The 14,754-nt window shown below is 39.7% G+C and overlaps 1 protein-coding gene across 1 annotated transcript in view; it reads right to left on the bottom strand.

The window, feature by feature from the left end:
• The window catches only part of angpt1 (angiopoietin 1), a 74,855-nt gene that overhangs the window by 17,544 nt on the left and 42,557 nt on the right, over nucleotides 1-14,754 (bottom strand). The window contains exon 7 of the mRNA XM_049602429.1: nucleotides 9,795-9,961. Coding sequence (XP_049458386.1) covers nucleotides 9,795-9,961 — 167 coding nt within the window. The remainder of the gene's footprint in view (nucleotides 1-9,794; nucleotides 9,962-14,754) is intronic.

Here is a 14,754-nt window from a genome sequence, read left to right as displayed (position 1 = left end):
ATACAACAAATATAGTGTACACTTAAACTGATATCGATTTTTTAGGTGGTTTTTTTTAGGTGTCTAAAATATGTTTTGCTGTGATCCCCATCCACAGCAGTACATTGTTAAGCTTCCGCGCCAGTAGATTATCAAGGAGTCCACCAATGCAAAACAGCACATAAAATATGAAGCAAAAATGTCAGACAGGTCAGATCACTGTGTTTAACTAACTTTAAACGATACTGTCACGGCTGAAAAAGACTAAAAAACAAGTTTGTGGATTTGGTGTTGTTAGCACTACATCACAGTGATTTGATCTATCGCAGGACTTCATCTGCTGATAAAGTTTGTTTAGTTGTCAAGGAGATGAACTGTTTGTATGTGAGTCCAGCAGCTGATATGATTTCATCCATATGCCACTTTTAATCAACAGATCCATTTACATGACAACCGAGCAAAGTACATCCATGGATGAAGGCTGTGTGGTATACATGAACAATCTGGAAAAAACTAGTAGGTGGAATTTGATCTGGGACTGTTTTATGTGTGATGAGAATTTCTTGTATTTTCTTGTCAAGAAGGTGATAGAGTTGCATAGTCAACTGTATGTTATATGAAAGAAAACCATATTACAACTTTGATTTCAGATAAAACACAGTTCATTTCTAATAAAATGTGCTGCTGATCCTTTTTTCTGCCCTACACAAGTGTTTTAGGCTGTAGCTTTGATACTTCATCTCTGTATCACTGGAAACTTTTGAACCTGAAGCTTCCAGGGATGACGTTCAAGACATAACTTGAGATACATAGGATTATCTCAGTGTGAGTCTTGGAAAATAGAGGAGTCACCATGTTTTGGAACCCAAATCTCTGCCAATTCCTTTCCTAAATCCTCACATGAAAAACATCTAAACGAGATCTGTCTGATTCCATGGGGGAAATCGGGCCATTACCATATGGAGAAATCACTGGATTTAAGAACTTGGCTGTCCGAACAGGGAAGGATATTGAATAAAGATGTAATGGCCCGTTCAAAAATAAACATGTAAGTCTTTTCTTCCAGCTGGGGGGCTTTGAAGGTACGTACGAAACATTTTTCCATGTTAACCTCAACTTGTGTCTGTGCATATATTCCACTGCTATGGACGTATACCTCAGACAGGTTTGGAAATGATGGCTCGCTGAGGTACCCAGGGTACTTCACTACATCTTACCATGCGCATTAGTGGTTTAAGATGCATTAAACATACTCAGACATTCACTGACCCACATTCCTCTCCCCTGAAGTAGCTGAAGGAAACCAATTAATCCTAGAAATTCGTATTAATAATTGACAGGGGGATTATCATTATCTAAAAAAAATGCTACATGTTATACACTTCATAAAAAGTTGATGGAAAATAGAAGATATGAGATTTGTTTAAGGTTTAAGTCCATTTGGGTGCAAAATGGGTCACACATGGTATCCCACACGAATAAAAGGATCTGACAAATACATTGTGTGTATTTTACTGAGATCTTGTGCTTGAGTGGTAAGCGAACTTTAGCTTGCGCTATTTTTTATGCCTTATTAACAGGCCCACATGGAATCTGCACCCACAGAATTCCGATGACATGTCTGCAGACTTTCTGCAGATTGTGGAAAATAATTGATCAGATAAATGAAATAAATAAATAATGTCTATTACATTACAAAAAACATTCTGATAGGACATGATGCTGATTACATTGCGGTCACGTAGCCAGTTCGTAATTGGGTTATAAACTCTTTCTCTTGTCGTCCTTGAATTTGTCTTGCAATTTTTTCCCAGATTTGAAGTTCTCAAATCTCGTCATCTCTCCAGTTGGACATTTTTGTTGTTGTCTTTGTGTCAATGACCCTTCTTCTTCCTCAGATGTTTGTTTTCTTCCGGTTTAATGTGAGTTGCATGGTAGAGATATCATCGACGTGACCACCCGCTTGAAATTCTCCTGACAATTACCTGCTCTGTTCACACAGAGCTCAGACAGTACACTTTGCGTCGGACTTTGTATTCTGGAGCTGGCAGGGTACACTCAATTTAAAGTACAATACAACTGATTCAGACATTTGCATGCTCACACACAACTCCTCAGGGTTATGCCAAGATAATTTCAGGTTTGCAGTGCATGTGCAAAATAGGCTCTGATCTACTATTAAAACATGACTCCGTACAATTATCCTGTTGCTCTTATGTGGGTCTCTAGTCCAGTTACAGTAAGTAACCCACTGGAGGCTAGCCAACATACAATAAGTTTACATGCTCTTACTTTGAACATCCTGGTTATTTTCAACTTTCTGTGCGGCCATTCTCATTAATAATTGTCAAATGCATCTTTATGCAGACGATATGGTTTTATACTTGCTAATTCCTTTCAATTAGCCATAGAAAAATAAAAACTTTCTTTTAATGCAGTGCAAAAAGCTCTGTTGATTTCAGTCCTAACATATCCCTTTCAGGTTTGTTAGTGCCAATAACAATATACAACACTCTACGATAATCTTTGGTATTTATCTACAAAGCTTTTGTAAAACAAATTGCATCATGGAAAAATGTACAAAGCCACTTCGAAATCAAAACACCGCTCTGTACCTTTTTCAATCACCAGTGTTTATCTATCTCAAACTGTTTACCTAAGCTGACATTGTGTATCATCCAGTTTAGTTTGATCTGTCTTTTCTTGTTTGATAATTTGGTTTTGTGAAGCGTGTAATTTTCCTAATTTTGTGCCATAATTTTCCCTCTGACTCAGCACTATTTTATTGTTAGCCATTCCATCTGTATGTTCTCTAATTAGCTGCTTTATTGTGTCTCTTTGTTTTGTTTTTCCTTGTAGTATCACAGAGGTCAACTTTTATAATCCCTCTTCTATTCATACAGAAATGTAGCACAAAACTCATTTTTGCAGCACAGAAACTTTGATAAATGAGGGTGATTAAGTGAATGTGTCGATCTGATGGCTATCATTACAATAATATTTGTAGGTCATCAAATTATATTTGATTTTATTATTTTCTTTTCTGCAACTAAATTAGCTATGATGATAGGGGACATTTTTCTGTTGTTTATAAAGACAGTAACCCCTGCAATTATGGTGACCCAGTCACAATGAAGAAAAAACAATAGGAGGTCATTTCACAACATTATGAGGCCGTGGTTCAGTGGGAACTTTGAAGCTCTGGTCAGCCCAAATTTACCCCTCAAAGTGTTGTCCACAAGATTTGTTCACTCTACATTAAAACAACATTGCTGATGTCAGCTTACACTGTGCAGATGTAGCCAGTGTAGATTTCTTCTTTTATTTGGCTGTGTTTGCACTGATGTAGGCCTCTTGATCTGCTCCTGCTCCTGCTCTACTTCTAATAGCATTTTTTCCCTTAAGTTCTGCAAGACCAATGCATGTCGTGCATGATAGATAGTCTCCAAAATGGACTGAAGAATAAACGTCCAATTCTTGGAGCCAGATCCATTGATAATATCTTCGCATACGGTGAATGCAGAAATAAAAAGCTGACAAAATTTGCCTTTTGTTCTGAGTTTTATGACTCCAAAACCTTGGAGTTTTACATCCTTTGACTAAACAGGACTGCATGGGCTCAGTTGTGTTAACAGGTTCTAATCAGTTGTCACCTTATCAGTTATGATTTATGAAAGCACACTCTCTGAAGGCAGGGTTGCCTTTGTGAAAAAGAACTTCAACACAGGCAAAAACTCTAACAGTCTAAAACTACTGACTGAAAAACGTAACAAATTTTTCCCCATTATCATTAAATTAAGGAAAACTGTTATTAATTGATACCTAACTGGTTTTCTGGGACATTCAGCACTTACACAAAGGTAAGGTAAGCTGGGTACAAAACTCTGTACTTTCAAGGGTAATAACTTAATTATGCGGGATGCAGTAAGGCGGCAGAAGCACTGTTAAGTGCCCCAAAGCTGGGAAGCCAGCCACAGAGCTCTGTCTGCTTCCCAGCGACAAAATTATTACTGCAGCACCAATAGTTTCAGTCTGTCGGGTCTATTTAATTCTCTTTTATGTTAAAAAATAGCCTAGTGTCAGAGCTGTTTGTGGTTGTTTTTTGTTTAAATTTTGTACTACATTACATATTTGTCAGTTGTGTCTCAACAGAGAGTGAGAGAGACGCACAGACATGTAAACATTCATATGACCAACCCAAGCAAGCAGACAGGCAGGAACTTAACTCTGTGTGATTAGAAAAGAGCAGAGGAGCAGAACTGCTTGTTGACTGCAGCTTATTCTAAAATTATGTTTTTGTTATTAGCTTACAGAGAGTACCAAGTACCAAAAAAAAAAAAAAAAAAATACCAGTGCCAAATTCGATGTACCGCAGCTGGTACCGTTTTAAATATGGATTGTGTCCAACACTTATCAAAACCATCAAAATATCTCTGTTTTTGAGATATTATAGATAACAGTCTCAAAGTGTTTCCATTTTTCCAATTTAAATTAAAATGTCAACCAAATGGAACCAAAGCACTGACATGACACTTTATTTTGTAAATATTCTTTACTACATTACATTTTCTTCATTACATTATTTCAATCATCAGATTCTTAATAATATAATGATATAACAGTTTTATTATGCTGGACAAAGCCAACGAGAATTAGATGACTGAATGACTATGAATGGCGGGCCCCAGCTTTTAAAGTGCTGGTAATAAATATGACATTTATTCCGTGTACATGACTTCATTTATGAAGCATTAGGACTCCATATTTCACAAAGGAATAATTGCACACCTCCCTCCCTCTCTGCAAGTTGAGTCATTTCAGTTTCACAGTATGTACAGTGTATAGATGAAAGCAAGGAGCTGGCGGCAAGGCAAACATTTCCTGGTAATGCTCAATATGATAAATGATGAGTTGCATGCATTGTTGGACTCAGACTATTCAATTATTCTACCTGGTTTCCAAGTGGTGCTTGTCTGTCTAACACACACACAGTCTGTAAGAACAAAGCACATAAACAAGGCCTTGAACAGAGTGAGCAAGAGGCAGATTTACGATACCAAATGAGGTCTTTACAAATGTTTTTCTGACTGCTGACGCAGACTGTATTCCAGTAAACCACCACGGACGACAGAAAATAGTCCAAAACCAACTCAGACCGGCCATATCTCTTACAACTATCTCTTACGTTTCAAAGTAAGAAATATAATTCGGAGAACTTGTCGCAGATTGTTTGACATTTAAAAGCAGGGTGGTGCCAAATCACAAAACATGGCGGCGTGGGTTTGTTTTAGGCCCGGCCATCTGGTTTGTTTTGGCCCATGTTTTAAGGAGCAATGTGTGATTATCATACCACAACTATTTTTCAAGAACAAATCTATTTATAGAGATCACTGCGTTGATTGGACTCTCAAACAGCATGAGCCTGCATTTAAACAGGCTGGAGTGGCTGGGGATGCCCTTTGACTGCTGCACTAAGACAGTTATTGTTTCCTTAATTCAAAAGAACAAAAGGTCAAGTGTGGGATGTTAAAATATGTGTAAAACACTGGACAGGATGATTTAAAAGTGAAAGTAAATGTGTTTGGATAGGGTAGATACAGTAAAGTACAATTTGGATTTGATACCCAACCCTACAAACAGAAAGGCCTGTACTTCACATATCTGTGTGCCATGAACACAAGCCAACAAAGTATAGTTACAAGAAATTGAGTTTCACTCTGTCCTTATTCTATGGTCACACAAAACCTCAACTCTCCATTAAATTCAAAACAAAAAAAGAAAGAAAAAAAAAACTTGATCTCTTCCGTTACATTGGAATCCATTTCTCCAGTCCTCTGAGAAAACCACAAAGCCCACTCCAGGTACAAGCTCCTCAAGACAGAAACCTCAGAAAGTGAAACCCCTGTCATCGCAAGACAATCCTGAAAATTAGATACGGCAACAAGCCTAACGGCCCCCCACTGTAGGGAAACACTTGGGTGCAAGGAATGGACAGGGTTGAGGTAAAGGCTTTTAAGCCACAAAATCTCATTCCTTATTTCGTCATTCAAAGCTAAACGCATTTCGCAACTAAAGGGACCTCTTATCAGAGAGAACCAGCCATCCAGTGAAAACTACAGAATTGGAGATGTCAGACCTTTTCCTCTTGAAGCCAGCAATTGCTTGGAACACTGTGGAATTTGCAGTAGTTTTCCACATCTGAGAGGGCCAAGCATCTGCCATAGTTTGAGGTCTGTTATCATTAACCCCCTCAAAAGAAAACAGAAACCCCCACAACACACAAGGACAACGCGTCAGTCAAAGGAAAGTTTGTAATGAAGAGATGATGACAAGCGGTAGATTTGGTTTGGAAGGAATCTGCGATGAGAAAAACCTTGCCGCGGACTTACATAACAGCATTGACATGATTGAAGTGTATGGAGAGCTCCTAGTTTCTAGCCATGTTTATAATGTTACTACTTTTGAACATTTTGTCTTTCCATTGAAGTTTTATTTCCTTTTATGATTTTGTTCCTCCTTCCTGAGTGACATGAGCTTAAGACATAGTTTCACAATTGTCTGATATGCAGTCAAGAAAGAGTCAAAACAAGACTTAAGTCCAAAGCGACGGCAAGGATCAAATATGCTTCTATTTCAATCAATGCAGGTGTCAACACAGGTTGCATTGGGCCCACATTTAATGCATACTGTACACACATAACTACGATGACTGGTTGTTGTGCTCTTAGTGCTGCTGAAACGTGACCTATGTTCAGCACTGTGTCTCAGCGCATCCTGTGTAGACACAGACAAAGGACTGAAGCTTCTGCTGCTTTCATCACGCAGGCGACTCTGTGAGGCTGTTAAGTACAGCAGTGCTTTAAGCAAAATGCTACATACATCATGTGGACATTTAACGTACTACCATGCTAACCTCTGCTAATAAGCACAAAACACAAAGTATAGCAGAGGATAACAGGGGTGTCATTAATTTTGTAGGCAAAACCAAAGTATTGGAGGAATAAAAAATTTTGACCTGATGGTGGTGCTACATTAACAGTTAAGGGATCTCCAAATTTATAAGAATTCACCCTGAGAGGCAAATTTTGTACCAAATGCCATGTCAAATTCATCCAACTGAGTGAATCACAATGTTTGTTTACATAAACTTCTTGGTAGAAAACCCCTGCTTCATGTACATACAGTTTCATGGTGCTGAGAAAATGGGATGAGAAACAGCAGAGATATCAAGAGAAAATGGTTAAGTCTTGTCTTGTATGGGGGTGTGGAGTGAAATAAAGAGTATAGAGGGGTTTGGGTTTTTGATTTCCATCTGCAAAGAGCAAACATGCTCTGGACTCAGTGCCTTAGAAGGAAGGAGATCTAGGACAGACCAACAGCTTGTGTCAGTCCAAAAGACGGGGCCTTACAGTGTCAGGAGATGGGAAAACCAGGCAGCCTGGTCCAAATGACTGATTTTGTAAGAAGTATTTTGTGAGAAGTAGGGCTGGGCGGTATGACATAAAATTCATATCACGGTATACATCGAATCCCTTCACGGTAACGGTATATATCGCGGTATAAATTTAAGTGTAAAAGTTATAATAGAAGTGTTTCTGAATGGGTTTTGTAGTCCCTTAGCAAAGCTAAATTGATAAAAAAAAAAAACAACAACAACAACAAAAGCAAAGATATAATGTATTTTTTAGAGCATTTATTGTGCAGAATGCAGATCTCAAAACTCAAAATTAAAACCCAGTACTCTATGGTGCAAAATGTCCCCTGGGATCTATATCAAAAGGTAATTTCCTTCTTTTAGCAAAATCCCAAATGACTGAGTTGTGTTTTTTCCACCTGGACCTTTATGCTTTGCCATTTCTCCTCTAATCATCACGCTGTAACCTGTGACAGGCTGTTATGATACCACAACTATCACACATTCACATATGGACTTTTTTGTGGAGCCCCTAGCGTCACATAGGTTTACATTACCAAAGGTCTATGACAAACTCTCTTGCCAAAAACCAACTCCCGTGTGCGCACGGCGAGAGAGGAGAGGGAGAGACGCTGTGCTGCTGCCAGAGGAGACACTGAATGAGTTCCCTCTGAGCGGTAAGTCGCTAAAAGAGTCTGAGAAGTCCAGGGCTGTTCATAAAACATTAACTCACTCACTCACAAGTTCTCCAGCAACACATGTTGGACATGCTACGCTAAATCACGGACGTGAACAAGCTCCTCTTGCTCCGCTGTCTCTGTGCTTGCAGCCATTTTCACACTGAGGCAGGTGCGATGACGTCATCGACGACAGGACGATAGAGCGCAAATCTCTACCGTGGGCCAAATTTATATAATTTCTACCGTCTACCGCATATACCGTGCAGCCCTAGTGAGAAGTACGCTTTTTGTCTTATTTCCTTTTCAGTTTTCAAAGAAAGCTCTCATTAACTGTTGGTGGTGTATTAGTAGGGCTAACGTTAGGCTACATAACATTACTGGGACTACCCCCCGAAAGTTAAAGACTCGAATTGTCAGTCAGAGACCCCTCAGTCGACTGACATTCCTTCAGTCTAGCAGTCATTTCTGTTCTTTTCAATGTCAGTCAGCGTACAGTGTATTTCTAAGGACGGTCCTTACATTTAGCTGCAGAGTGAGCGCCCCTTGCTTTCACGCTTCTATCCAGTACAGGCAGCTGCAGACCCAGAGCCAGGGTGAGTCAGAGTGAGACAGAGAGAGCTGCACGGAGGAAGAGAGACTTTTCCTGGACAAGCTCCAAGATAATGTTATCTTCTGCTTTCTTCTTAGAAGTGGTGAAGTTACAGCTCACAGCAACTTATTACGATACAGTCTCTGGCTTTTGTTTGATAGCTAGTGTCAGCAAAAGATGTTGTTGCACACTTCCGTCATCTGTCGTAGTTCGCACGCATTAGCTTGGAAGGCTAACTTGGTTTTTTCGCTATATCACATGAACTTTGCTGTCACCCTGAGCATCCCACTGAACTTCATTCAAACTCTCAAACTTTATGTGACAAAAAGGAATGAATGGTTACATATTAGTATTGAACAGCCATATCTCAGGTCGGGTACAGCCCTAAATGTTACTGCCGAACACTGAAACTAGCGAGCCAAAGTTTGTTTTAAAATTAGCATTAAGGTTAGATGGAACAGAGACACAAGGATTTTGTAATCAGTGTCTGTAGTTTAAGTAGACGTATAATGCTGTTTACACTATGAGCAACAAACTTACAAAAAGGCCAGTCATGGTCAGCTACATTGTCCACATCTGGCTGTGCTGCTTAGGTTTTGTTCACACTAAGAGCAACATAGTTACAAAACAGAAACCAGTACCAAAATAAGCTAAACAGAAATGTCAGATAGGTTGGACCACCGTGTTTAACGATATATCTTTCAATACTACAGTTGCAGCTGAAAATGAAATAAACTAGTTTGCTGATTTCACATAATTCACAATTCAAATCCATTGCCAGTTGTCTACCTGGAAGTGACTGCTGTTGTTAGTGCAATGTGATACATCTTATAGTAGTGGACAGACCAACCAACGCTGGCAACAATAGAGCATGGCACAAAAATATTTGTTCCATTGCTTGCAGATTCATTTATTCATTCATATTTCAGCCTGAAGTCTGCATCATTTCAACATGTGGTGCAAATATGAGCTCAAGCCCCCTTCTGAATCCTGCAAAAACAGATGCAGTCTGACCAGCCACTGTGAAAAACTGTAATAAAGACAGACAAATCTCTCTGTGTGTGTATTCTATGGCCTGAAAAACAATTACCCCCCCCTCTTTGTCTACCAGCAGCAATATGAGCAGTCTTACCTGTAGTTTTGTTTCTCACTGCCGATTTGGAAGCGGTCATACAGTGAGAAGGCCTGGTGTCCGTCCCAATCCGTCAGCTCTACACGGAGGGCATACTGTCTCTGGCTGGTCAGCTGGTAAACATACTCGTTCCCCAACCAGTGCTCTGCAGACAAGCTCCCAAAACCCTGCAACAAAGGAAGAGGAACACAATAATCAGTGTGGAAATAGCGCGGAAAATACTCTTTGTAAAACACAGATTATTCATTGTTATCTCTTTTCTTTTCCTAGAATGATAAAATCTTAACACTAGAGGGCTGTGAAATGAATGGTAAAGAATTTTCTCATTTATTTATTGAGCTGTTTTCGGTAATCAGATATCAGAGCAGAACAAAGGGCTCCTAATAATAAATAATGTGGTTGTTTATCCATCAGCAGAAATGTTTTCGGTGCTGCATAAATAGATTTATTAACTCATAACATCCCAGCGTTCTTTCCCATTTCTCCAGACCTCAGTGAAAAGCCGCACACATTACTCAAATTGTATATTAACGTATTTTTTAAGCCTGCTTTTGGCTTGATCCTCCACGTGGATAGACTTACCTACCAATAAAAGTGCCTAAAATTGGTACCAGCTGAAACAGACACACACCTTTTTCCATTTCTGTCGTCCACTCAAGTCACACATGCTAAACTCATTATTACTTAAAGACTTCTTTCCCAAAATATACACTGCATGCACGGAATACTCCTTCAAACAACTGCAAAAATGCGTATTTGATCAGAGTGGCTCCCGGTCACAGGCAAAGTGCTTCTGACAGCAGCTAGAGCAGGAGGATTGCAGAGGTGAATATCACGAAGCAGGATGACATTACAGCTCTGACAGGATAGTCTGGACCGCTGCATTAAAGTTTGGGAAAGAAGGGGGTGGACTGGAGTGGGCTAGGGGGGCAAAGTCAGGAAGAAGTCTATGTCTGTGCTGAGCATGTGTGGTGATGAGGAATGGGAAGGAGGGAAAGTAAATATGGGCATTCCTTGAGCCTTAGGCATGTCCTGCCGAGTGGGCGGAAGAGAAAGTGACTGGGGCCTATTACTGCTTTCTCACTCCTGATGAGATGTTCCCCTCTGACTGTCTTTCAGCTCGGTCCAATGCCTCCTACTGTGACCGCGGTTTATCTCAAGAACCCTGGCTGAAAAAAAAGGCTTCGAGTCTAACTCTGTTGACAGTTTTCCTTTATGTAGTTCCGGTCCTTTCGTGGGCCTTCACACGCAAACCTGATCTACATCACTCAGCTCAGAAAAGATGAGGAGATGGTTAGTCATTTTGTTGGACTGAGCGCATGGTTTGCATTTCAGTTACACTTGCTAAAATCACTTTGTGTGGGGAAAAAGTAATTGTAAACACTGAGCACTGTAAATCTCAGGAACCGTTGCACATACAAAGATAAACTAGAGTTACAGGAAGAATCCAATACTCTGTAACACTGGTTCTCAACCTTTTTTGTATGACGTACCCTCACAGCTGTATGAGATGAGCTCATGAGGACCTTTCATCAGCACTAGCCCTCATGTTCTCATGAATGGATTAACTTATGGATAAACTTATTTAACAATATGAATTCTATACATTTGAATCAACACTGTCTAGGTCATATAAACCTTTAAAGGTCGTTACACATCTGGGGCATGACAAATAAATGGCATGAAAATGTGAAATACTTAGTTGCAATCTGTTTGTATCAAAGGTTTTATACAAACAGATTCACTGAAAGGGATGCGAATTTGGGACTACAACTGGGATCATATTGACCTCGAGCAGCGTCTGGCAGTTTGTCCCTGGTAAGTTGCTACAGCTACAGTAAGCTGTTATATTGAGTTTCTTTTCAGCAAAATGCTCTGGGTGGATTTGAGTTCCCTCTGGTTGACACACTGTGTATGTCTAGGCTTTTAATTCTGTAAAGTAAGATCGGAAGGGGTGGATCTGGTATGTGCTGCCTTTGTCGAGGTGAAAAGGGGTAATGAAGCGCTCGCGAAAGTTCAGTTGGGAAGACAATACTTTTTCATGCTTAGGCTGTAACGTTCTTCCTCACCCTGCTATTCACTCCTTGCGCGCATGCTCACACTCTGGCTGTCAGTGTTTTGGGCTGTCAATCGAGTCATCACACCACCACCACAGTGTCTGGACTCAATGGGGGCATTTATCTTGCTGAAGCTCAGACGTCCCCCGATCACAAATAATCTCCCTCTATTGTCCAAGCGCCAAAGACTTCTGTCTCTCCTGACTGAAATAAAGTTTGTTGTCTTCGTTCAGACTATGAAACCTACATGTTGTTTAAGCAATATCACACTTGAGGCTATGCGGTTATTATCAGCAAGCCTGGATATCAGTGGTGATTTGGTCAGCCAAGCGCTGAAAATAATTACAGCCGTGCTGATAATCAGTGCAACAGCACAACTGTATTGTAGTTAACAGTAATAAGAGACAACAGATTATGATTTGTTTGTTGATTTTTTAATCTATTCAGCTCTAACAAGACAATTAGTTCACAATTAGACATGGACTGGACCGTTGCCAAGCAACACACACATTCCTACACACTGGCTTGCTTACATGTTCAGCGTATTCTTGCACAACTGTTCTTACATCTAATGAATTTGTGCCCCACAAATGATGCTATGTACTTAATGTAAACTTACGTACTCAACATAAAGTTATGTAGATCAGCTTTATCAAAAGAAACGTGGTGACGACGTACCTTAAAATGACTCAAAGTTCACATAATTCTGTAGACCGGTCTACTGGGGAAACTCTTGTGTTGTGTGACCCATCTACCACCCCAACCTGCCTCCTTACACAGACTGCTTTCTTCTTTACTCCCCTCAGTGTATTGGCCACGTGATTGCAGTCCTACCTAATATGTGGATTACACACAAAGTGCTGGCTCATGATTACGTGGGATATATATATGATTTTTAGTGCATTACTTTTTGTAGGAAAATGTATGAACATGTCACCACAGACTAGCTACTTTGAATCATGTGCATTTATTTGTATGTTTGCATTTATTTTGCAACCATTGAAATAAGTCTGTTGACAATCACTTTGGTGGCATGTTTCAGTCAGATGAGTTAATATCTCGATCAGACAGTAGGTTGCAACATCGGCTGATGACATATGAGTACACCTGGAGGTTTAAAGTGAAGTATCCTGTTTTCTTTTCTTCTCTGCGCTCTCTTCTGACAATCATTTATAATTTAACTCCAAAGTTATTTGTGGCAATAGGTTCTTATCTGCGATGCAAAGCTTGTTACGAAGACACTTAATCTTAAGAGTTTAGAGCACCTGTAAAGTGGCGTGACAAGTGTATTACTAAATATCCCAATGATGCTGTACTCTTTATGAGGCCTCATGGAATGCTTCTTGTCTAATCAAATTACTTAGGTACACAAACTGTTGTTTAATGTTTCATAATCCTTATAGGTAAAGGCTGCACGTGATTGGTCGATGTGTTGATCCCCAATGAAAGCGTTTGTTCCGAAGAAAACATTACATCACTTTTTTGCCATGTAGTATTTGTGTTCTGTGTAAAATTGCTCAAGACAAAAACAAAAGTTTAAAAAAATATACTGGTGTATGAATTAATCACGCTCCTGGTGTGTAAAGGCCTTCAGAGTGGCAGAAGATTCATGTTTAAACTGTTGTTTATTATATTTAGCAATTAATTACCATTAATTAATGGTTATTGTGAAGGTGCAAGTTAATTAGTTGAGCTTTCTATTTACCGTTGGGTACTTGTAAAACAATGGCCGTGAACCATTGTTCCGTAAGCACCATGTTCACATACTGATAAGATGAAAGAGAGTTGTGAATATAATTTGCAAGGTCTCCTGTGATATGTGGTCTCCTAGTAATGCAATTACAAACATGAGATGGTTAAGATCACATTTAAACATATGCACTTCATACCCGTTGCCAAAACTCTCTCCATGGTCCTACAAAGAAACATGTCACTTGTTACTGAAAGATTTACAAATCCTCCAAGTACATTAAATCTGTGAGCACAAGCCTCTGGAGACCAAGAATGAGAAAATTAATAACACAATAAAACACCATCGATCACCTCCAGGCTTTTCAAGGAGAGGAACAGTAATACTAAGCTGTTAGATCAGCACTGTAAATGTCGGCCAAGGTCCATGAGTGTGCCCTCGTGTACTATAATGCACTCCATGCTCTCCATGACACCTGTTCAAAGCTGGAGGGTTTCCATGTGTGTCTCATTGGTGGCTACCTTTTAGACCTTAAATTATCTTAAGTTTCTTCTTCTCCTGTGCTCTTTTTTTTTTGCCAGTGTTCAGTCCCAGTTAAGCAACAGTGTGTAAGATATAGGGGCATTCAGGGGCCTTTAGAAGCAAGGATTGCAGACTACAACCAGCTGAAACATCTACCTTTTAGAATTCCATCAGCGTTCTTTGATCAGGAGGTTTTAACCAGGGGCCGAATTACCTGCAGAGGTTTCTTGTCACAGAGGGATCACTTATTGCAGTGGGCGGCGCGAAAATGTGAATGGCCATTTCTAGAGCCAGGGTTTTGTTTGTCCATTCTTGGCTACTCTAGAAACATGGAGGTGCAACATGGCGATATCCTTGGACAAGGACCAGCTCCCAATGTGGATATAAACAGCTCATTCTAAGGTAACAAAAACACGAATGTTCTTATTTTCAGGTGATACTACACTAAAGAAAACATACTTATTATATCATATTATAGTCCATTTTTTGCCTATATATCTCACTAAGTCCTACAACTGGACATTTAAGTGCTCTTATTTGATCTAACCTGGGATATGTCTTGCATGTTATGTCCCACAGAGTCTTTGAAATCCTTTACCATTGACTGGTAAATTGTACATCAACAGCAGCGAGACAGGGGGAAACAATTAAACTGGAAACACAAAGCAGATTACAGGGGGATAGAAGGAAC

The sequence above is a fragment of the Epinephelus fuscoguttatus genome, linkage group LG17, assembly GCF_011397635.1.
Source record: "Epinephelus fuscoguttatus linkage group LG17, E.fuscoguttatus.final_Chr_v1".
In the NCBI taxonomy this organism is placed as follows: Eukaryota; Metazoa; Chordata; class Actinopteri; order Perciformes; family Serranidae; genus Epinephelus; species Epinephelus fuscoguttatus.
The sequence above is the reverse complement of the archived record's forward strand: the minus strand, read 5'-3'. Positions and strand labels throughout refer to the sequence as shown.